Source organism: Maylandia zebra, linkage group LG5 (assembly GCF_041146795.1).
Source record: "Maylandia zebra isolate NMK-2024a linkage group LG5, Mzebra_GT3a, whole genome shotgun sequence".
NCBI classification, from domain to species: Eukaryota; Metazoa; Chordata; class Actinopteri; order Cichliformes; family Cichlidae; genus Maylandia; species Maylandia zebra.
In genome coordinates, this window is record NC_135171.1 from 22544612 (window position 1) to 22570795 (window position 26184).

The 26184-nt window shown below is 42.0% G+C and overlaps 1 protein-coding gene across 3 annotated transcripts in view; it reads right to left on the minus strand.

Annotated features, from left to right (window-relative positions):
• celsr2 (cadherin, EGF LAG seven-pass G-type receptor 2) overlaps positions 1-26184 on the minus strand; it is a 68546-nt gene that overhangs the window by 38146 nt on the left and 4216 nt on the right. For all 3 annotated transcript variants that reach the window (XM_004544782.3, XM_012917504.3, XM_004544781.3), the window contains exon 2: positions 4680-5381. In XM_004544782.3, coding sequence (XP_004544839.3) covers positions 4680-5381 — 702 coding nt within the window. The remainder of the gene's footprint in view (positions 1-4679; positions 5382-26184) is intronic.

The window sequence follows — 26184 nt, forward strand, 5'->3', positions numbered from 1 at the left end:
GCTAGGTAACAGAAGAGCATCAGCGCTCCTCCTCAGTGAAACAGAGCGGGTGGGTGGATCCCTCCGGACGCACCGAAAAACGCAGAGTAACCGGGAGTAAAATCCACTATCACAGAACAAACAAGAATCCTGTCTGTAACAGAAAGGAGGTCAGGGCGAGCATATGCAAAGTGTTCAGCTAAAGCGAGCAACCACTCGGGAATAATAAGATAAAGTGATCGATAGCCCAACTGATACACGAGCACGCACGCACACACGTGCACAAACGCAAACATACGTATAACACAGAGATCAGATCACTCAGCATCTCTCTCTCCGTTCATTTTCTATCATCTCAAAAATAATTTTAATTAATAAAAAATTAAGGCAAATACGAGGGAAAAATCAGGGACAAAGAATGAGGCAAATGTGACTTGTTCACTTAAATTAGATTTCCTCATCACTAGTCAAATCATCTGTTGCATGCATTAAGACCACACATGCTCTGTGAGTTTTTGATGTCCTGGATCTTTTTACATAAAACAAGTAATCCCTGAAATTGAAGTTGAGGTGTTTACAGGTGTTTCGTGCACCTCTCTACACCACTGACTGCTAAATAAAGACAAAGGGCACACAGTGAGGTAGATGTGAGGTAGTCAGTTCAGGGAATCCATATCGACTGATGCCCCAAGCTAAAGTCTTTAGAAAAAGTGAGGCTGTTGCATCTTGCACATGCTGTGATTAAAAAAACCCAAAACACACACACACACACACACACACACACACACACACACACACCCCGATGTGTCTGGTAACATTTTTATTCATGCTATCTCTCAGAGGAAAATTGTAGTGGCTTGCAGTGTGTCTGGCAGGAGTTCATGGTGATTTGTAAATGTGAGTGTGAATATTTTTGTTGCAAACCATGTCTGCACTAAAAGCCCACAAATGTATTCTCAATGACTGTATGAATTAGCAAAGAGGGAAAAAAAATCTCATCATCACAGGGAGGTGGAGGTCAGTAGTTATCTGCTGAATGATCAACACAAACACATCCAGGATTCCTACGAGAAGTCACGTTCACGCAGCGAGCTCGAAAAGAGGAGCATCCTTCCTGCCGTGTGTTTTAAGACGACCATGTGTGAGAGCAAAAGCAGGACAACAGTCTTGTTGTTCGTCATCTACAGAATGAATCGGAGGAGCCAAATCATTTACTCCGTGTTTCTGAAAAACAGCTACGATGATGGCTGTTATACATTTTTGTTTCTTTTTCTTTTTTCATTTTCTGTCCTGCTACCATCTGGTGACGCCTACAGTCCAACAGTTGCCCAGCACGCACGCACACGCACCATTAACACATAAACCTTGCACAGATTGTCCGTCCACCTTTCTTTACACAAAATCACAGCTATACAGCACTTAGCCACCCACCTGAACGAGACAGAGCGAGCACACGCACACACACACACACACACACACACACACACACACACACACACACACGCACACACACACACACACTGAGCCCCATCGAAGTGTAGAGAGCGATGAACTGAGGAACGGCAGCAGGAGTTGTACATCAGAGGAGAATACGTCATGTATAACCGTGTATAAATGACCTTGGGTGATCAAACCGATTAAGTGAGACATCTTAAACTGTAAACCGCTGCATCATATTCAGGTAATGCTCTGCATCGGGGTCTAAACCTCATCAAGTGATGCAAATGAATCTAGCTAACTGTGGACAAAAATACGCCCACTTCACCCACTCGCACATTCACTCCCTCTCTGCTGATTCACGTTAAAAGCACCTGCGGTACAGCTCCAACACCCACAACTGTGCAAGAATATGTAAGTGCCACTCAACCTGGACTCGGAGCCACCCAGCCCACACACTCAAATGCCGACACTATTTGAGTCTTTGTGAGCAGCTCTAGGTGAAAAAAAATCTTTCATTGCCTGATGAGGAACAAAGGAAGCAACGCTATTAATGAGAGCACAAAAACAACAGCGGGGTTTTCAGCAATTCTTCAGTTCAGCTCTTTCTTTTTTTAAACTAGAGGCCTTTTCAAGCAGATCTTAGTCAATGTAATCATCTTCGGATTATTCAGGAAGTGAAGTGCTCCTTCACCAGGTTTGCATTCTTGATTTCACAGCTGCTACACATCTGCGCATAAACTAATCAGCTCCAAAACAACTGTCTCTTATTTAAGTATCATCCCTTCAGTAAGTAAAGAATAAATATGTAATGTGCACTCTTTATTTTACACCCTTTTATGGAATATGTATGAGATATGTCAACACTTAATAAAAGATTTATAGTCGTTTTAAGCTGTTGTAAGGGCATTTTCTGCTTCAGCATGCAAAATAGAGAAAAAAAAATGCCTTCATAATATTTTGTATTGCTGGGTTTTTAATAATGCTATTTATTAACTGCATGCCTTACATCACACAGATTTATTGAATGTATTTATGAATAAATCAAAACTTAAGGTGTTGTAGATGCATAAACACCATGAAAGGAACATATTTAGCCTTTTGGTAGGTGGTTGCTAGGCAACATAATAAAGCTATAATATCTGATATAGAGAAAAACTTTCAGAGGCCTAAGATGCAGTTGTGTGCTAAGTTTAATTAGCAGGCAAACTAACAAAAACATATAATCTAAAAAAGAAGCTAGTTAGCATAAGCAGGTGACATTCTCCATCTTTTATATACAGTCTATATCTTACACTTACACATAGCTTCTGACTGTGAATATTAATTATTGACATATAAAGTGCACATATATAGATATGTATATATTATTCTGTGTTATAAACAAGCTAAGATGAAAAGAGGGTGTTAAAATGCTCCTCTGTAATCATAAATATACGATCATGGGGGCTTCAAAGACAAGATGAAACTTTAAATCACATTAAAAAGTCAGTATTTGACCCACTTAACCTCTCAACAAAAAGACAGGGTAACTAGCCTAATATTCAAACTGTATTAATTAGCATATTTTAACTCTCACTCTCTTTAAACTCCTTTTCAACTTCCCCCTTTTCCCCTTAACTATAAACCAAATGAGCGGACCCTCTTTAACCCTTTGAAGACGTGAATAATTTTTAGAGCAATGAATGAATTACAATTCCTGCAACTGCTTCACCATTCTGCTGCCAACAGTGATAAATTAATCCTTCATTATCACTGGAAATGGAAGCTTCTGTCCTCTCCGTCTCGACATTGTGTGCGCTCTGTGATGCTTTTTTGTTCAGCCGTGGTGTATTTCACAGCTAGGGGACACGCTCCATCTGTAGCCATGTATATTTAATAATTTCCTCCCCTTGTTCCACTCAGGGCTCTGGTGGTCTTGTTGGGTTTTTTTTTTTGAAAAACACAGTAAACAACTTTTTTTTAATGTCCCCAGTCTCAGAAAAAAACATGAGAGAGCAAACAGAGCTGTTTTATCATCACTTTTCCTGTTCCTCGGATCTTAGTTTTGAGACCCCGTCCACTGCTGAGCCCATAAGTGTAGGTGTGAATGTCTATAACTATACAGTTTATTCAGTGGCTGTGACACAAATACACAAACAGAGAAGGAGAAAAAGTATTCTGATATTTATGGATCTTGTTCCGGTAAGTGAGTCAGAGGTCACACAGATGTGTAGCAGTTAATCAGCTCATGTTTTTACGCTTACTTCTGCTGTGACTTACTGCATGAGGATAAATCAAATAAGTCATCACTCAGCTTGTGTCTGCCGAGCGGGTTATTAGTGAAGTGGACGGTCTGTGGGTATAAAGAGCTGAAAAGGGGAGTGAAAGGGACAGATGTAGACATTAAAGCCCCCGTGGGAGTTTGTGAAGAGACAAGCAGACATGTGAACAGCTTGGCAGAAACTGGTCTGCTTCACTTTCTAGTGGGACCAAACACTTGAAGACAGGTGCTTTTCAGCAGGAATTCATGGAGCTTGAAAGTGACAGTTTGCTAAAACCTCATTTCTGCACACAGCAGAATGGTGCAAAACCTGGCAACTGAAGTTTAGAGGAGGGTTTTTAATACAATATTTTAGGTTTTAACTTTTTATTTCACTTCGAGGTTGCTGGGCGCTGACATAGAGCGAGAGGTGGGGTACACCCTGGACAGGCCGCCAGTCTATCCCAGGGCAAACACCGTCCACAATTATACTCGTATAAATCTTTATGTGATATAAAAATGCCATAACACAACTTTGTACAGCAGCACGATGCTTTTACCTTCCCTAGTGAGCCAACAAGAATGCCTGTTGACGATTTAGTACCTCAAAACAGACCTACTTCAACAACCTCCAACAAAGCACAGTACTTTGCAAACTATGCCAGAAAATCGTTGCAACTAAAGGTGAAACCAACAAACTGTTTTCCCCACTTTTGTTAAATTCAAACACTGTCAAATTGTATAGTGCCTTTCAAGAAACCCAAGGACGCATTACACAACAGTAGCAAAGAAAAAAAAAAGAGTGGTGGTCTTTGTCTCTCTGTGTTAGCCTTGTGGTGGATCAGGCCCATGAGTTAGATACTAGTTAAGAAAACACCACATGTGGAAGAAGGCAAAGAGGCCGAAAGCTGACAGCTTTTCTTTTCATATGTCTATTAACATGAACGCAACATAACTGGGTCAATTATTGAATTAAGTTGTGTCTAAGAGTGTGCTTATTGTGTTCAGTGAAGTGTCTCACCTGTGTAGTCCTCAAAGCACTCGCAGGTATAGCCTCCCTCTCTGCTGCGGCACACGCCATGAGGTCCACACGGTTTAGAGTAGCACAGGTCGATCTCAGTCTCGCAGTAGTCCCCCGTGAAGCCGGTGGGACAGCGGCAGCGCAGCCCAGCGATGGGGTGGATGGGTCTGAACAGGATGGTATCGGATGCAACAAAGGGCGCCAGGCTGTCAAACTTCAGCACCGACACACACTTCATGTAGTTCTCACACGGCTCGCGCAGGCAGATGTTGTCATCAAAGGGAAGAACCTCCTGGGAGGAAATCTGAGCGAGAAGGCTGCGGTTCAAATACAATCTCTCTTGGAGCTCCTCCGAGCCAAAAAACTCCCCAGGCTCAGCCCCTCTCCCCGGCCCGTCGCCTCCGTGACCGAGCCCACCGGGACGCTGGTGTCCCTCCCCAAACACGGGCACAGCCACCGACAAGCTGACGTTGAGGATGCGAGCGCTGACGTCCGTGTCATCTTGGATATTGAAGATCACAACGTCTTCAGGGGCAGCGGACAGGACCCGGGCCACGCCGTCCAAGAACTGAGACAGCAGCAGGGACAGGAAATGTTCCTGGGAGGTGTTGGCCAATCGCAACGTGATGCTGTTGGACAGCATTTCATCTGTGATGATGGTGACTTGGAGAATGCACTGAGCTGAGACTGAGTGGACACCATCTGAGAAACAGAGGAGAAAAAGAAAAACGTTTAAAAAATGGCAGTTTTGGAACTTCTCTTAGCAGAAACCAAGTACCGACCTCCAGGACTGAAAAAACGAATGAGTCTCCATAGACTTCAGTTTTAAAATGACAAACTTAAAGGTATCAAAAATCACATTTACAGCCTGGTATACAAACAGGTTTGGCCTCTTTAGAGTAGAGATGAACTTTCCATAACTAACATACTTCACCTGTATTTGGGCCTGAAGTTATGCATTATAAAGACTGCTGTGTGACGGGTGGCTGCCAACTTGATCACTACCTGCTATTCTGATCTTGATCTTCTGAATTTGACCCCTGGAGCATACTCGTGGTGATTTCCTGGAAAATATTATGGCTTACCATGCAGTTAACTGAGCTAACAACCCACCCAAGAAGTCTGGGCTCCATTTGTTTTCCCAGTGAGTGAAATACGTGCATTATTTTTGTTTAAATGTAAGCTGCACTAACAATCAGATATCTGTGTCTGCAGGATGCATACGTACAGCCTACGGATGCAGCTTACTAATGAACACAGCACTCCACCTTCTCGTCCAAATATGGTTGTTTGCTGCTCTAAAGAAAACATGTCGACGGCCAAAACGCCGTACTCAGTGCTTCAAAACGGTAGCCAATAGTAGAGCGATGGGGACGATTGCGAAGTGCTGGTGTGTGGGTTGGATGAAGAAGGCTGAATGTACTCCAGGTTTTATGTCACGTTGTCACGAAAAATCTTTAAAAGATGAAAAACAACGAGGCATTAGTCGATCTGCGGCTCTCAGCTTACCGGCCTTCCCAATCACACAAATGTCAAAGCACGCGTCACTAAAAAATCCACTTTGATTTAGGAAGTAATACACTTCGAAGAAGCTAGATGCAGTCGGTTACTCAGAGGAAAGTAAACGCTGTATTTGTTCGGGGACTATTTTCAGACATGAGTTAACAGTTGGTGCTGCAGCATTTGAAAAAAGCAGGCATGTATACATAGGAGTGACTCAGACGTGTCAGTGTTCACAGTCATATAGGAATGTAGAGCAATGTTGCAGCTCATTAATGTGTTTTAAATAATAAATAATATTAGTATTAAGCAATCCTTGACTTTGATCTGACACACACACACACACACACACACATACATTTGATTTGGGGAAGTTGAGGAAAAATATGCCACGCCATCATAATGTAATTGAAATAACAGGATGTTTTTATCCTCCAAAGTATATTATAATAATCTAAACTTGAGTCTCGCCAACACACGGAGCAGCTGTAACAGCAGGACAGATGACGGTGCATGGAGGTGAATGGTGGTGGCTTTACACAGCTGTTCCACACAGTGTAGCAGCATCTTTCCTAATGCTCAGGACGGTGATATAAAGCAAAGACAGTAGCCACAATAATGTACAAATTGGTGTTTTGATAAATATTCTAATAATAACACCTTTTTACTTGTTCTTGGCTCAGACGGGTGTTTTTCTTGTTTTGTGCCAGAGTAGATAAGAAATGAATGCCAGCCTAAGAGAGAACAAGTGTATGTTTTCTTTCAATACATTCCAACTTTCTAATCAGCAATTTCACGCCTGTATTCACAGCTCACTCTTTGCTTTCTTTGTCCGGAAGCAGAGATGCTACTTCATTATACATGCCACGCTGAAAGCCTCGAGTCTCAAATTCACCACTTTCAGCAATTCTCAGCTCAGCGGATCTCTTGTTTTTAAAACCAGATCCTGGTAGCATTTAATTATCAGTACACTTCAAATGTTCAGCTCTGAATCCAGTGTTGTTTTACTCCTGCTGTTGTACATGATGTCTTGACTGCATGAATTTGTGTGTTAGGTCTTTACTAAAGAGTCCACTTTCTAATGTAGACATTATGTTGCATCATATCAGGCCGACATTTGCACTGACTTATGACTTTGCTGAGCTGATATTTTTGGGTTATTTTCCCCCCACTGTGAGCCCATTTACAATAAAGTAAAAATGCTCATCAGCAAGTATGAGCTGGAAGTTGAACAGTACGAGTCGGAGCACTGCTCACTGAGGAGTAAAATTATAATGAAAACAGCCTTGATGTGAGTAAGGAGCACACAGGGAAGTCCAGTGCGTGGCTAACAAGCACAAAACCTTTTTTTTTTTGGTCTGTTACAGCTTCAATGTTGCTCTAAATCCAGTTGATAGAAACAGTCTAACACAAATGTACTTCCTAACCTGGATCATTTGGCTTTCTGCCCAGTGACAAAGGGCCAAAGCCAGCATACAGTTACACAACAAACAGTTTGCACTGCATTGTTGAAAATCTAATTCCTTTCTGCTAAATGTTCTCCTAACATTTAGGACCAGTTTAAATGTACATGGCACATCTCTTGCTTTATCGTCATCATAAATATAAATTGCCAAAACACTTTGACAATGTTCAAACACTTTGAGCTGTACAAACATTCTCTTTTTCCCTTTTTATGCCAACAAATTATTTAAAAATGCTCAAAAATCAACAGCAGCAGTGAAAGAAGCATGTACAATCATTTCTATTCTAAGCATTTATAGCAAAATGTCAGAATAAGGCTGATGCAAAAGTTCATGTGTCTTAATTAATCCTAAGTGGCTTTTGCTGAAATGCCACTACTGCAGCCACCGTAATCGCAGAATAACACCATAATCTGTATTTGATTATTTTGAACCAGTCTATTTAAAGACTGAAACATTCTTATTTTCCAAGAGGAAGCTTACATCAATCCACCTTTAAAAAGCTACACAGGCTTACTTTGAGGTCACGGCGAGAGACCACTATCATTTTGTCTATCTAGCCGGCCCGCGGGTTTCTGTAGCCTCGAGAGCAAACACAAAGCGGGCTTAATCAAATCAAATGTGTCACTAAAACAAGCCTCGGCCTCTCCCTCCAAAACAATCAATGGGACGCTTTGTTTGGGGTGTCTGGACGCCGGCCAGAGAGCAGAACCTGTGAGCAGGACTCACACAAACAGCACTGCTCAAAGTTACCAGATCCCTGTTTTGGCACCAGACAAGTTTAAACACAAAGTGCCAAGGGGAGGGGGGGAGGGGGAGGAGAAGAAGAGGAGGGTGGGATGGGGACGAGTGGAGAGGGGGGCTCATAGAGGAAGTGAGACAGAGAAGCATGTTTGACACGGCTTTAATCCTTCAGTTTTCACTCAAGCGCTTCCAGCACTGTAATAATACAGGGCCTTAGCAGAGGAAGTGCAGGGAATAAATCAAAGACCAAAAACAAGGAGGGTCGCTCCTAATTCACACTCTACTGTAAACACACACACACACACACACACACACACACACACACACACACACACACACACACACACACACACACACACCTGTGTACACAAGGAAATGTTTGCAGATAAGAGTCTAGAAGGTGACAAAGAGAAGACAAAGGCAGATGATGCTCTATCTTCTTTTAGAAAAAAACTAATTTGAAGCAGAAGCTACAAAGTTACAGTTTTCATTATGTAATTATGTAAATATGAGGTTTCACAGGATAATCGACCTGTTATTTCAGTGTATTCAGGGCTTAAACCAGTGATTTTAGTGACAGTCTGCTACGATTTGTCTCTGAAATTACTTTCTGATAGCTTATCTGATAACATCTTGATTATTTTCCAAGTGAAACATACAGTACATTAGAAACATATTTCCACAGACTAAATTGAAATATTTAATTTTCCATTTTTTGCCCACCGTGGAAAATATAAAGACTTTATGATTATATGGACGAATTTAGGTATGTGATTCTTCATCTGCTTACTACTAAAGAAATACCCTGTTTGGGCTTTGTTTCTTGCATGCTGCCGCAGCAGAGCGTTTTACTACTACTAAATAAAGTAGTAGTAAAACTTTAACGTAACGCAGTGCTTTTTGCAAACTGTAGACACACTTTCTATTAGAAAACTAAATTAGAAAACAACAACCCATTTCATCTATTCAAGTCGTATATTAACTGATACTCTGCAGCAACAGTAGCCAGAACAACACAGCTCTCAGTGAACCGGGGCTCTTAAAGGTTAGACCATGTATGAGGAGAGACATCGCCTTAATTATGTCCTCTGCCAATTCACATTCTTGGATGGGGGACTCGGGCAGCGCTCCAGAGGTAGACGCAGCGCTGGGAAACTGAGCGCGAGGAGAATCTCCACTGAAAGGAACCAGACCATCCTTCAAAGAGGTCATTCTCCATGGAAGGATACTTCGCTGAAGGAACGGAGGGCAAGCGAAGCATTTTGGGCCAGAAAAGGAGGAAAAGAGAGATGCTTAGTTGGTAACAAGACAAGTTGCCAGCTCTGAAGTGTGACACTGCTTTCAGCCCACAACTCCAACCCCTCTGGGCCTCTGGGTGCCAGGAATGCTCTCAGCTAGGAAGTGGCGCCAGGGAAAAGATTAAACACACACTGTGGCTGCAGCACTGCCAAGGCTATGTACAGCATTGTGTGTGTTTGTGTGTGTGTGTGTGTGTGTGTGTCTGTGTGTGTTTGTGGGTGGGTGGTGGCGAGCTATACGTCAATACAAGCAGAGGCGAGATGGTTAGTTTAGTCATTAGTCAACAGCAAGACTTTTTGCATTTATAATTTAATACGTGCACAGATTTTGACGCATTTATTGCTTTTAAGTTAAGAGTGAGACGAGCACAGGCACTGTTTGATAAAAGCTGAATCGTCTGTATTGTAAACACAGCACTCTGAAGGTCATGACTCACCTTTTCTAACGTAAAATCCAGCATGTCATCAGAGCCAAATACATTTCCAGTAATAAAGAGACTAATGTAAACAGGTTGTCTCATTATGATTTACAGAGAGGTCTCTCAGAGATGCAGACGGGCCTCCTTTGACTGTAGGTTGAGGCCTCCAAGCCAAGAACATAAATTATCAGCCAGGATGTTGCACAGGAGAAATGCTCAGCTTTGCATTTCTGAAATATCAACAAAGCCTGGCTTTAATGGTAAGGAAAATCAAATAATTCATTGGCATGAATTATATGGACACAAAGAATCTTTACAATGAAGTGCTTGATATAAGGAAATATATACTCAAACCAGACTATATGGATTTCTTTTTAAAGCTTTCTCTGGGTCTTAGTGGCTAAGACTGAGAGAAAGGTCAGGACAAAGAGCAAGAGAGAGAACAAATCACTGAGACTGGTCTAATTAGACCACAAAGTTGCCATCAAATCTCCCAGCTGAATCCCAGAAAATGTCAACAAAGTCATGGTGGATAAAGATCAGAAAGACTGTGTGACCAAGTTACTGAGAGGACAGAGACATCACCCAGCACTGTGACACTAACCCAGGCCCTCTGAGTCCCCCTGAACTGTGAAGTGACAGTTTATCAGCTATTTACCCTCCTCTCTGTATGCTGGAAGATGTTATTTTGAATTTTAAGGTGAGATGGGATAACAAAAAGAAAACAAAAAAACAAGACTAGCTGCATCTCACTCAAATCAAATCAAATCAAATCACTTTTATTGTCACATCACATGTGCAGGCACACTGGCACAGCACATGCGAGTGAAATTCTTGTGTGCGAGCCCCACAAGCAACAGAGATGTGCAAACACAACAACACAAACGAGCAAAATACAAGAATGGCCAACCTGAAACTAATAAATATATGTACAATATATAATAGTGTATGCATTTCTGGATGTGTATACTAAATATTTTCCTACGTGTGTGTGTGTGTGTGTGTGTGTGTGTGTGTGTGTGTATACACATTTTTACAAATTAAATAGTAAAAAAAAAATAAAAAAATAAAAAAAAATAAAAAATAATAATAATAATAAAATATATAAAATATACAGAGTTGAATATGTGCAAAACAAGTGGCATTTATATACAGTGTGGAGTGCATAATGTTGAAGTTCCAGTAGTGAAGCTGAGGTGTCTATGACGTGTTCAGCAGCCTGATGGCCTGTAACACCAAGGAACACAAACCTCTCTAAAGAAAAAGACACAGCAGGTTTCACCTTCAGACAGCTAAAAGCTAGCAGAGAGACAGAGAGAGACAAAAGCTAATTAACGAAAACCAGGAAGTGGCTTTTTTATGTCAGCACTGTCCGTGTTACTCTTGCTCTTTAGCAGACGTCACAAACATATTCGTGTGTTAAACACTAATGTGCTGGTTAAACGCTGAGCCCTAGTAACTAGTTACTTTGAAAGTAACGAGTAACTTGAAGTAACTGAGTTACTTTTGAGAGAAGTAACTAGTAATGTAACTAAGTTACTATTTTAAAGTAACTTACCCAACACTGCATTTAACTGTACACAAGATTGTAAGATTCTAAGGATACTTGAATGTCCTTAGAAGATTTTTGGTTATATTTTTTAGTGTAGCAATGTTAATCGGCTGGTTGCTCCAAAAATATGGCTGAAACACCTGAAACATGGATTTCTGTTTACTCGAGTATGCACATTCAAATTTCCCAGTAACTTTCCTCGAGCGCCATTTAGAGTCTTAACTGAAATGTCTCAATCACTGTATCTTTCTCATTTTTTGTGGATTTTATTTCCCTGCCCTCTTGTGCCTCTTTCCTGTGTGATTACCTGTTCCACCTGGATTTCTTTCACAGTTCTGTTTCCGGATTTTTTCCTTTCTCTGCTCTTCCTGTGTACCAAACCCCTTATTACCTCAGTTAAGTCTGTGAACCTTTACCTGATCTGCAAAGTTATGCCATCCAAGTTTAATAATTTTAGCGTTTTCACCAAGTTAAAAAAGGGCTGTAAGTTATTAATAAATGCATGCTAAACTCATGATATTTTCAGCAGCCTCAGCTGTACTTTGTATTTGGTGCTAATTAGCAAATGTTAGCATACTAAAATGCTAAAATTAGCATGCCAAGTTTAGCATGCTAGATCTTTTTATAGTTAGTACTGTCTGAAATATGGACATTATTTATATTATGTCAGCACTGACGGTGTTGCTCGCTCTTGCTCAGAGCAACTTTAGCAGATGTCACACACACACATTAAACACTAATGTGCTGGTTAAACACTGAGCCAATGACAACACCTCCTGTTACAGTGGGGATGGGAAACACATTAGACCTACTATAAAAATAGCATTTATCATAATGACAGTGGAGAGCTGATAAACAATGGCACTCAAACAGCCATTCATCACATGTCTAATGATAGCACCCAAAGAACATCTCACTCAAGCACAACAGCATTTAATCTGTGACCTGGAGAGGTTGATGCTGCTTCAGAGGGGGCTGTGTGTTTCGCTGCAGAACTGTGTCATGTTGGGGGGGGGAACCTCTGGGTAAGAAGGTAATGAGGTTGAGCAGAGCCTGTCTTAGTTGTTCAGAAGAAACGCGCTACAGTATGTGCAGCATGCACCGAGTACTCAGTACATCAAAGAGCACAAAGCCGGGGTCCCATTTCTAAGATCAGCAGGAAGAGCATAAATTAAAAATCACTTCGGAGGGATAAGGCCTGCAAATGTGTTTGCAGTTCGCAGCCTTTACAGCTCCGACCTGCGAGTCGCTCTGCAAACTTACAGGTTTGTTTTTCTTATTTGCATACTTGAGGAAAGATATAAATAAAAAAAAATGAAAAGAAATACCAAGAGAAAATCAAAAGCATATTAATCAGAAATAAATATTACAAAATACCGATCAGTTATATTCTGTACAAAACGTCTCAGAAGGTCCATGTTCATGTCTGTCTTATTGCTACTGACATATCTGCACTAACCTTGATGTCTTAATGCCTGATGGGCACATCAGGGGCGACGTGTTCAGTATCACGCTTAAGGATTCTTTGACATGCAGACTAAAGGAGCAGGGGATCAATCCACCAACCGTGGTAGATGACCCCCTCTTTCACTGCGCCACAACCGCTCAGAGAAAACCCCAGCAATCACGTGACCACCTATGAACAAGCACTATGTGACAGTGGGATGGAAAAACTCCCTTTTTGCAGGAAGAAACCGGGACGGAAGAAAGCAGAGAAAAATTAAAAAGCAGCTTAAATCTGTAGCAGCATAACTAAGGGAGAGTTCAAGGTCACGTGATCCTGATCTAGCCCTAACTACAAGCTTTATCACAACAGGAATAATCAAAATCCTGATAATACTGAATAGTCCAGCCTAGAAGTACTTAATGCATGAGTAATACATCATCAGCATCTATTACTCACTCTGAGATAGGATGCTTCTATTCTTAGAGATATTGTGCAGATTAAAGACAGCGGTCCTACATATGAGTGTAATATGCACATTGAAGGCCATAAAATGGCTCCAAGATTCCTCACAGTGTTACCAGACACCCAGGTAATGCCAGAGTAAGCATCTGGTTAGACACCATGTTTCTGAGGTTTTTAGGGTCAGTTACAATGACAAGTTTTATCTGAATATCAACTTTCAGTCTAGTGAAACTCAGTGAAAGCAGCTCCACTCCAAGAGTTCTTCACTAAGTATTAGTATAATATTAACAAGCTTACTGTAGTGTGAAACTACTGTCAGAAGTATTACATTTATGTATGATTAACCAACACTTTACAGTTGTGTCCACACAAGGTCACAGAAAGGCAAGACGTTCATACCGCACAGTCAATCAAACAAACCACAGAGACCGCAGGCTCTGTCGGGCCAACAATAACAGGGACACACACTCATTTAATTTAAATTAAATACTCTTCCCCTGGAGCTGCCTTTAATCACACAGACTAATTACTTGAACTCTGCATGTGTGTTTGGGACCCTGATTCATTCACAGTTAACTTGTTCTTCTTGTAGCGGCTCACTCGCGTCGCTACTTTGAGACACATTTATGGCCTGTTTGTCAGTCTGTGGCTAAACTTTACAGGTGCTGCGACCTGTCGGTATGAAAACAAGTTTGAGGTTACAGAAGACGACTTGTGTTGTGCTGAATTTTGACTTAACAACTTACATTCAAATTGAAGCAATTTTCATGGAAGGTAATTAATAAAAATTAAACCACACAAACTCCTTTTAACAATTTTATGGAGGTTTTTGTTTTTCTTCTTTTTGATCATTGTTTCCTTGGGAAACAACTTAATTTGAACACACAGGAAGAGACTAAAGCCCAGCACGACAACAGGCTTAATACCCACCTTCATACCAGTGAGCAAGCTGAGCTTCTATCAACTTCTTCCAATTAAAAAGAAACGCTCAAATCAGTCTTGGACAGACACTGGTAAGTACTCGTGTGGGCTGAGTTGAAATTGAGTGAACAAAAAGTCTGTCGTGGTGGTGACGGAGCACTGCGGCCCAGTTCCCTGGCAGACTTTAAAATTGCCTAATATCTATTAGATCAAGCTTATCCAGTTCCTCCTTAATTAAAGCTAAGAGGACTCAGTTTGGTGTTCATTTAATTCAGAAGCAGGAGTCTCGGGTTCTTTTGATCAAAATGGGGCGCAATAAAATGTGGCCTGTTTGAATTAAGCAGGGCTGAAAGGTGAAGCACACTCAGCTGCGGTCTGAATGGAGACTGTTGGCTGGTTAGTAGGTGGAAGTGAGGCATTGCACGGAGGGGTAGCTTTTTCATCCCATTACCCCTAACCCCTCCTCACTCCCCTCCTTTACTGATCCCCTTTAGACAAGCAAAGGCTGAGGCTGACATCCCACCACCCCCACCACTACCAGTACCACAACCCCTCTGCATAAAATGCTCTAACAAATCCTGCCAGGCTTCCACCCACCAGCAGCAGCTCACATCATCATCCACTCATCAGAAATTGAGAAAAGCTTCTCAGGAAAGACCAAAGGCTCAGTCACACCACAGGGAGGTTGCACAGAGCCACAGCTAAGATTTTTTAACACTGAGTCCAACACTCCACAGGTTCCCCCACAAAGACCCACCAGCTTAAAAACTTAAAACTGACAATCGACAAGACTTGGAGAATTTTCAGAAGACTTTTTTTCTAAATTGTACCCTATCAATCGCTTCAAAGGTGTCTTAACACTCAGCAATAATCCCTAAATCTCTGAATTGTATTTTTTATTCAAACATATATAAAATCTGATGTTAGAGCTTCAGAATAAAGAACTTTGCATTTTATGGAAATTATACAGATGATGCATAATGTGTCAATTCCTGCTCTTTAGACACGTTGTTTGGCCTTTTATATTTACTTTAGACTAAACAATACTTTTTGCTTCTTCCTGTTTTCTGTCTATATTTCATCTGCTTTTGTCAAATGAAATCTAAACACATATTTTTGATTTTACTGCCAAACACACTTCTATGAGAAGGTTTAACATATTTGAGTGGATCCATTTATATGCACAATGTGGAAAAACATACTGGGCCACCTATATATTACGCTGCCAGGAGCTGCTTGGCCTCGGACACCCATGCCGTGAAGCTCCCAGCGCACAGTCTTTGTGCTGATGTTAGTGCCAGAGGAGGTCTGGAGCTCTGCAGTTACTGTGTCAACAGAGCATTGGTGACTCAGAGACCCTGCTCTTTAACTGCAATTTGGTTTTGTTTCTAAATGCTTCCACTTTGCAATGACACAACTTACAGCTGATCGTAGTGTAGTGAGCTCTTTAAAACAACTGATCAATATAATTCTGTCTGAAACATAAGGTGGATTGTTCCTTACAAGCCTAAACTGTGGAACAGCTTACCGTGCTCTTTTCACACCTTTGACTCTTTGACATCCTTTAAAAGCAGCTTAAACTCATCTGTTGAGAAATGCATTCTGGGTAGTGTTTGTGTGTCCACTTTACTTTGGCGTGGGCTGGTTTTTAGCTATTTACCTTTGTTAAGGACTCTTTGACTGCTCTTTGTTTCAAAATAAACTTTATTTACTTACTAATAATTTGTCTGCTTGTCTGAACAGGTGACATGATAAGCTGTGATCATTTCATTGCAGTGCAGCGTAATGTTCTGTTGGGAAACCTTAGGCCCTGACATTCATGTGGAGGTTACTTTGATACGTACCAACCAGCTAATTATTACTGCAGACAAAACACACCCCCTCAGGGCAGCAGCAGCAGCAACCTCCACACTGCCAGATCTCAATCTGATCAATCAATCAATCAATCCTTAATTATTCCAGACTCATACTCCATAGAAGCAAAACAAGTCACATAACACAAAAAGAAGAGAAAAACAAATTTAAAAAATACACCTAAATCACTTTCCCATGAACAGACAACCACGCCAGTGTCTCCACAATGAACACTGACTGCATGTGGTGCCAAACCTTATATCCGTTAAGCCCACAGTGATCTTGTTCTCAAAATTGTTAAGCCTGCAAATATATACAGTAGATTTCTTAATAGAGCTTCAAATGTACTGACTCCTAACATTTCACTTGCACTGAGAAATCTTGGTGTCTTTAATATTAACCTCATGGCGTTGAGCATCATCGAGCGGCGGCACAAGCCCAATTCTCTAAACTCCCACCAAGCAACTGTAGCCATGCCCCAGCGACAAAAAGCAGGTGGTTTTAATGTTGTGGGATGATTTGTGTGCATTGAGCGACACTATCCGCTATCATCATACATTTATATTGCTGTCTTCGAAGTCAACACAGCTGAGGAAGTAACAGCCTGGAGAGAAAAGCAGGGAGAGCTTCTCTAATCAAGAGAAACATATTTGAACAACTGCAGCTCAAAGCCTTACAGACGGTGACAGGCGACAGAAGCAAATGTGCGCTTGGTTTTTGTATAGCCCTTCCAACCTCAAGTGCATTGTTGGGAAAAACAACACAACTGAACACAAACAGCTCGTGCTTTAACAGAAAGCCCACTTGCAGCTCTCGCACGCGGGAGGGAACGGCCGGCACGCTGAAAACTCCTACGCAGCAGATTTACTGCGATCTGTATCTGAGCAGTGTTAGAGCCATTACATCAAGCAGCAAAAAATACACCGAGCATCATAACTACCCGTGAGCAAGTTTATTTATGTGATTTGACACAGTTTCATTAAGAAAATACAAGTTAAATAAATTTTGTTTTTATTCTTTTCTGCAGAGCAGTTAGGTTTAAATAGAAAGAGACCAGAGATCAGCTGTAATGATAACCACACCACAACAACACATTTCCTCCACCGCCCGTGAAGTCAATAATGAAAACTGCTTGTGTAGCTCAATGTCAACCCAAGGATTTCAATCCTGGGGAGTCGGAGTAAATCCCTCTCTTGATTTCTCCATTCCACAGGAAAGCTGACTTGGCTGGAGAGAGGCCATCAGTACTCATTTGTGGACCCTGCCAGAGCATCCCCTGATGACACTTTTCTGCTGTTTCTGAAAACCTGCAACAAGAGGGCAGCCCACTGATTTCCTTTCCTCTACAGCGAAGCGGCTTCAGAGTCACAGAAAAGAATTCGAGCTCCTCGAATCTGAACATTTACATATCAAAGAAAAACCAATGTCAGCGCAACAGTAAAGAGACATTAGCATGCAGAGACGTGACCAAGCAGGAGGCCGCTACTCAAACATACCAACAGCGAATGATGTTGGATCCTGAGCATCCAACAGCAAAGTAACAACTGTCATCCAACTGAGATGCTTTGAAGCAGGAGTCAGCAAAACAGAGCCGGTTTCTGTCTTTGATAGCTCTGCTTTAAAAGAAAAAAAGAAAAAAAAACTTTGCACACTGTGACAGGGGAGATATTTTTAGAAGACGATGTGGAAAACATTCAGTCCAGATCAGGAAAGGTGCTAAAAGTAAAAAAAGAACCTAAGTGAACTCTAAAAATAGTTATTCATTCATTCAAATGCCACCAGACTGTGAAAGTGTAAACACACCATTTCAGCTAACTCAGGATGACACCATCTGTGTAGTTAGCTCCCCACCCTTCAGTCTGTCTTAACATAATTCAGTCAGCAATGAAACCTCTTAAAATTCTGCACTCCAGGGTTCACCACCTCTACCAGTCGCACTTCGTACCCTCGTGTCTAACGGTCCTGTGTTGACAGGTTGAACTGCAGAGCTGAAGCATATGAAACCAGGTCACTGTGAAATCTCGGCCTGGTTCAGTACTAAATGAGTGCAATGTAGCGTAAAGGCAACAGGCTGTTGAATAAACATAATCTGTCACGTTCACAGTGTGAGAAACGTCTTTTCTCGTAGTGATTTCTGGACTCGGGTGGAGCTTTGGTGTTATCGTCACTGCACAGGAGACAAGAAAGTGCTCTGTGTGTTGTTGTTGTCAATGCTGTTGTTGTTGGAGAGCTGTGCCTCCCAGCCCTGATGCACCCCCACAGCATAGAGAGATAAACTTTCAAAGTTTTTCACACAGTTTAACTGTCGCTTATGTTGTTTTTGGACAAATTTGCATTTCATCCACCAGCTGTAGATTTAGACAGTTTACCATTTCAAATTCACCTTTTTCAACCCTTTAACTATTACTTGTATCCATTTGAACAGCTACATTTATCCATCCATTTTCTTCTACTTATCCAATTCATGCTCGCAGTGGGCTTTTACTCCAGCTGTCATATGACTGGAGGCATGGTATGCCCTGAACTGGTCACTACCATATGCATTCGCTATAGTCCGACCGATATAAGGTGTTTGAGACGGATAAGGCTATTTGGTGAGCCAACATATCGGATCCTTTTTCACATTTTTTATGTGGAATTAGTTGTGCGCTCCACTATCGTTCCTGTAGCAAGTACGTCTGATAAGGACTCACTGTACTTGAGATTTATGTGTTGTTGTTTTTGTTTGTTTGTTTGTTTGTTTTCTTGGTGATTCACCAAAAGCTTTCTGCAACAGACTGAACTGCAAACCGTGTAATACATGAAGGAACAGCAGGTCTGGTGAGACTCTCCCGTAGCGGACAGGACTGGTGCAAACAAGTGGACACAAAGGCACAAGGAGGTTAGAGGGGTGGGGGCGGGCGGTGGGGGCAGCAGCAGACAGAGCCCACTCCGATTGTCTGCTGGGATCTCGAGGACAATGCAGGACAATGCTACGATATATGCAAGCACCGCAAGGCCTCGCCCCAGCGATGCGCCGGCCTTAATCCCAAACATGATTTCCCCTCCAAACACATAGATGATGTCATTCACCCGCCCCTCCACCCCATCTCACCCGCACCTTCAGTCTGCACTACCTCACCACCTCTGGACCTTCAGCGCAACCAAGCGTGCAGCAGCGAGGCCCACGGGAGGATGTTTTGCTGCCAAGAAACATGCGGGCGGCAAGAAATTGGAGACCCTCTGAGTGCATCTGTGTCACAAATCAAAGAGCTTAAAGAGGACACTATCAAATGTCCATGTGCTTAAAACTCTCTGGTGCTTTCAAAGCAGAGTGCCTCTGAAGTCTCACATGCACTTTAGCGTTCAAAAACACAGCGGATGGAAACTTTATATCTGCAGTCAGGTGTCGGCCGACTCTCTTCGTGTCCTGTTAAAATGAAAGCAGCCGGCAGGACAGGTCAGTGTGTCCCGCAGCATTACAGGTCCACAGAGAGCCTTACATGCTTCACTGGAAAAACGGAGATGCGGACAGTTGCTCTTTAGAACTTTATGGGTCTCCCCTCCCCCCCTATCTTTGCTCCACAAAAGAGGCCTTACCCCCTCATCCCCACCCACAAGGAATTTCTCAGGCATTGCTGGGTTCTCCATGACAACTGTGTGCTTAACAAAGCATTTCTCTTAGGCATTCTTCCTTTCACAGGGGAGAGAGAGAAGGGGAGGAGGGGGGACAACAGTCAAAGGAGGGAGGGAGAGGAAGGGGAGGACGGGGATAAAGAGGGAGGGTGGAGGAGCTCGAAATGATGGGAGGGAACAGTGGAGGTTGCAGGGGTGAGAGCCATAGACCCGGGCAGATAGGAGAAAAATGGGAAATGGTGACAGGCAAACAAAAAGAGGGAAAGAGAAACAGGATCAAGGTGATAGGTGATGTTAAAGGGATAAAAAAAGAAAAGAAACAGTGCTACAAACATTCCACGCAAGCCTGCGAGTGTGACTAACGCCATCCAGGGAGGGAGGCAGGAAGAATGGAAGGAGTTAGCCGTTACAGATGACTCGAGCTTCGTAAGCAGTGACTTTGATTCCTGCGAATCGAGGGCAAGAGGAAAACCGAAATTTATCAAACATAAAGAGCACAGGCTCTACTAATTATATGAGAGTGTGGAGAAAAGTAATCAGGGCGGTCCAGCTGTTGAGGCCCACACACACACACACACACACACACACAGAAATATACCAGATATGTGCAGCTTGATGGGCTAGTGTAACAGAAGACAATCCCCTCGAGAAAGTCCAACCGCAGACAGCTTAAAGGTTTAATAGATCCTAATGAAATTACACACACTGTGAATGAGTTGGCTGTTATATACATGGCACTTGGTGCAGCAGAGTCCCCACCATTAAAATTCCTGCCATGTAGTTTTATCTGACAAAAATAAAAAAGCCAACATGGAATTCAAGCGTCTGGATATCTTATGTGCCAAATTCTCTTTTGAGAAAAAAAAGGCAAAATCTTGACTCATTTGAGCATATTTGTCGCCTTCCCCAGTTGGTCGAGCTTAATGCCAGCGGCTTTGGCTCGAACACACATTTGACAGAGTAGCAGCTTAACCTTGCAGCATCCGCAGCCACTTCAGACTCACACTTGAAAGTTAAAAGGGTGTTCCCTCCATACAGTGACCAGACAGAGACAATACCCGCTGTCCACCATGTAACTTGAGCGCCTGCACAACCCGCAGTGCGATGTGAGCTGAATCGCTCTGCCGTCTTTAGTGGTGGAGGCGTGTTTGTCTGTTAAATTTTAGCACTCACGCTTTCAAAGTGGGGGCACGGTGTTGGCTCGGAGTCAGAATATGATTAAAAGGGACAAAGTGTCCTGGTGTCACACTGGGGATGAGGTGGGTACTATGTTCTAGCAGTTCGCGGAGTATAAAGCTAAACCGTGCCAGTCACTTTAGAGTGCAACAAATATGCAGGCAAATGAGCGGACCTCACATTTAGCAGTGTGAGATAATGATTAGCTACACTTTCTATATGAAAATTAACAGGGCTTTACGGATGAAAGAAAAGCAGAGAAACAATCTCTGCAATCAAATGCAAACACCTATTTATGCAGGCTCACGCTTGCCTGGGAACAGTAGATGAGGCCCCGGGTATGTCAACACTAGTCTGACAGATCTAAGGATACAGATGCAGAATGCCTAATCCCATGGATGAAAACCTGTGTCTCATGCTGCAGTGTGATGGGAATCTCTTCATAACACTTACGCGACATGATATAAAACATGCAAGAAAAAAAAAGTCTCCATTTTGTCAAATGCTGAGTTGCAAAACAACAGTTTCCTCAAAGCTGAAATCAAAAGACATAATCCCGATTCTGTGTTTATGAGTCTATTTTCACCCACTCAGGCTCAAATACCTGCACACCACTGCTGTAAATCTGGTTCCTTCACTGGCTAACATAATTAAACTGTTATGATTACTAATTTATGCAAGTGCACACAGCCAGTAAGATCCCCAGGCTACGTGATTGTCAGATGTATTGTGAAGAACCTGCTTATTGGCTCTGAGTGATTGTAGTGCCAATTTGAATAGCAATGAGGGACTACTGTTGCTGCTGGATAACATGTATTTCCTCACTAATTATCATAAAGAAATCCACGGGTAGGGCTGCTCGATTATGGCAAAAATGATAATCACGATTATTTTCACTGAAATTGAGATCACGATTATTTGACGATATTTATTTAACCCTTTAAGACCTACTATAGAACCAAGTCCACCAGAGCTTATATTATTTTTTTACATGCTGTAGTGCCATTTGTGGGAGCATTTCAAGTTGCTATACATCAATACAACTGTTATAGCCCATATTTTAATAATATGTATGCATTAAGTCCATAGTAATTACATAAATTGCAAAAAAGTGCAATAAACTACAAAAAAAATTGAAAATCGCTTTTGTTTTGTTTACATATATTTCTACTTGGAGAAATTTAAGAGGTTTATCCCTCAAAACTTTAAATACAATAAAGTTGCAAAAAATAGTTTACAACAACAGGAAATTTATTTTGAGTGTCTTCATAGTTTTATTTTGGAGATACAGCAATTTTTATATACTGCAGGAAAAACAAAAAACAATCCTATGATGCAAATTTGCAAAGAAAACAGCATGTGCATCATTTCACTGTGGGAAGTGTTACGAACAGCTGATAGGAACGGCAAAGCGTGTTTCTGGAATATTATGTTTTTGTTCCTGCAAGCGCTTTTTATGCAATTTTTGCAAAGCTATATGTGGAACGAAACCGTGACCGAGGACAAGCTGATGGCATCAGATGTAAGTACAACTCCTCCGGTTTCATATGCAAAACAAATTATTGCGCTAGCTTACACGGTTCAGGTTCTACAGGGATTTAACAATAGTTACGCAAAACGGAGCTTACTGCTCTGACCGGCTTTAAAGGGTTAACAATGACTTTAAAAAAATAATATAAAATAGTGTGCAACACCACTGAAGTTTTTTTTTTTTAAACTCTCTTTTCAACCAACGGCAGTCACTCTCCAAATAACTTCTGCTTAGCTTTCCGAGCTTCCCTCGGGTCCTCTTAATCAGCGGTCTCCAACCTTTTTTGCGCCACGGACGGTTTATGCCCGACAATATTTTCACGGACCGGCCTTTAAGGTGTCGCGGATAAATGAGGGAGGGGCTAATAATCGGCTCAGTCATTTTTAATGATCGTTGAAAGCCCAGATCGTAATCGTGATTAAAATTCGATTAATTGAGCAGCCCTATCCACGGGCATATCAAACCCACCTGAAGAAATCTTAGCAAATCTTAGCAAGATAAAGTTTGATCACCTCTATGAAAGCAGATATTAGCCCGTCCCGGGTAATCATTTCTGAGGCAAGCTTTCCAAGTCAACACTTTCTCCTTCTGTTTACTGTGCATGAGCTCTTTGTACAGATACTGTTTCATTTTGGCCACATCACTTTAAATGTGGTTTAGTTTCAACATTTAGCTTTATAAACACTACATCCTTCCATCCTCTTCCGCTTATCCAGCTCAGAGTCGCGGGCGGGCTGGAGCCTATCCCAGCCGCCATAAGGACAGGTCGCCAGTCTGATGCAGGGGTAACACAGAGAGACAGAAAACTATTCACAATCACACCTATGGACAATTTAGAGTCATCAATTAACCTAACCCCACTAACTGCATGTCTTTGGACTGTGGGAGGAAGTGGGGTACCCGGTGAAAACCCACGCAAACCCCATGGAGAACATGCAAACTCCACACAGAAAGGCAGGTGGTGGATTTGCTGCCTGGGCCTGCTTGCTGTGGGGAAACAGTGCTAACCACTGCTTCAGAAGGCCAATGTCGTCTGATAGTGATTTATTACATATACATATATATACTGTACTGGCATGTATGTTGTCTGATATGAAAACATCTTTTTACAAAAACAGTAAGAAAATAAAGTTTAGGTCATTTCTAAACTGTGTATATCACATCACAGAATGGTGGTGAGGAGTCATTGCTAAATGGTAAATGTACTAGTACTTACACAGCACTTTTCTACTTCTACTACAATTCTCACATTCACACAGACTCTATCCCATAAAGCAGGCGCTAAACACACACTCACACTCTGATCGGGAGTAATTTGGAGTTCAGTGTCTTAATCAAGGACACTTGGCCGTGCTGACTGGACGAGCCTGGGATCAAAGCCCTGACCATCCCGCTGGCAGATGACCCGGTCTGAGCAACAGCCACTGCCCTTCTCATTGCGATACATTTCTAACCAGATTGTTAAACACTGCACATTTTTTCATTTAATAGTTGGGCTCTTCGAAACTCATTCAGTGAATAATTAACCTGCAAAGCACAACCGGGGATCGTTTAATGTTCTTTGAATCACACTGCTCAGTTTATATTTTTAAGAACTAGACCAAAAACTGTATGTGCAGTTTGCAGCACTTTGTATATTTCATGTGGTTTTCCTAAATGCTTAACTGTGCAACAAGGAGGTCTTTTCAAACTTTTTGTCGTGCTGAACTACAGTACAAGTTAGGAATTTTAGTCAGTATGGCAATATCAAAATCGACAAAATCCAACGATCACTTCAGCAGTTATTTATGACATTTAAGTCACAGACTGTTTTATATCTGAGATCACTCAACAACAATCCGAGTGGAAGTGATGTGAATAATATTTTGAAAAGATAAGCGACACTCAGTGCAAAGGGTTATTTTACCAAACCTAACTTCGGGGGGATGGTGTGGATTATTTAAAGGTTACCTTCTCAAAGATGGTGCATATGAAACACTTTAAACTTAAAGCAAAGTGTTGCCACATTTAAACTATTACATCTATTTCGGTGTGAAGAGCGGTGCCCAGAGGTGATGTTACTCACAGTCCAACAACGTACAAAGGAGCCCATCAAAAATCGTCCATCATAAGGGGCCTCTTAAACAGTAGCATAAAGAGAAAGATAATGGGAAGACCTGGGAGGTCCCTGGAGGGGAAAGCCTTTGAAAATTGGGGTCAGCAGGATCTATAGAAGGAGCTCATATTTCTGCCCCATCTCCTCCTCCAGCAGCTCCTGTCTAATGACTTTTCTGCTGGTTTACAGTACCACTGTATTTTCCAACTTGTATTCACTGTACATACACACAAAAAACTCCTTCACCTCCCCTCTGTCCTCCAGCCTTCCTCTATCTCCTTCTGTCTCCTGCAGGGGTGCTGACACATAAACCCCAGCAGGTGCTGGACGCACTGGGGGGACCACGGCCTCTAATTGGTCTTTGGTGGAGTCACAGCTGTTACCCCCAACCACAGCCTGGTATGAGCTCAAGCGCCTGCCCCTTAATCGACGGCTTACCATTGTTCTCCAGAGAGTCGAAGCTCAGCTCAAATCTATCAAAACGACTACCCGCGCTAACCAGTCCGTGCAACACCCGTCAGCCAGCGAACGCACACTTCTGCTGCCATCAAAGAAGACCAACACAAAGGTTTCTGCCAGCCTTAATCTGCTCTTTTCCTGTTAAATTGCTATTTTCATCTTTAACCTTCATGTCCAATCTCTTAATACTGTTCCCAGCTCCTTTCCCCCTCTCTTAGCTTGTGCCAAGGTCAAAGAGAAGGCAGATTTACAGCAGATCACACTGCGTCAAATAAGCTCCAACAGAGGGTAAAAACAACACCGTCACCACCCCTCCTTCCCATCGCCCCTCTCCACCCACACACAACCACACACTTTTTTTGGGTGCAATTTAGGTTCAGTTTCATTGAAGGAGCAAATAAAACTCTGTAATTTGTGCTGACACGCAAAATGAACAGTGCAGGGGAGACAGACAGTTCAAGACATGCAGAGTAAGAAAAAGAGAACAACTGAAGAATGTCTGGAGCTCATTTGAGACCTGCGTGACATTTCCTTTCCCAATTCATGAACAGAAAAATCAGCAAATTTCGTCGATGTGAACTTTATGTGATTCAAAAGCATCATCAAACCAGGATTATCAGTTTTCACCATCCTGGCTGCTATTGAATGTAAGCATTTTCTGTCAAATTAGAACAAAAGAACAGGGCTTGACACACACATCAACTCTTCATTCAAACAAAAAAAACCCCACACTAACAAACAAAATAAAGCTGCAGATATGAACCATTATTGAATTATGCCTTTCATTGTATGACGGAGTGGGCATGACGGACAATTATGGGACATGATCAGTCTGCCACTGGAGACTCTACTCACTCAGACAAACAGCTATTTATATCTTGACAATAGACTGAGCTAAACCAGGATTGTGTATATAACCAGGGGACTAAAATACATGTGTCAGAAGTCCCCCATTAAATCAGCCAAATT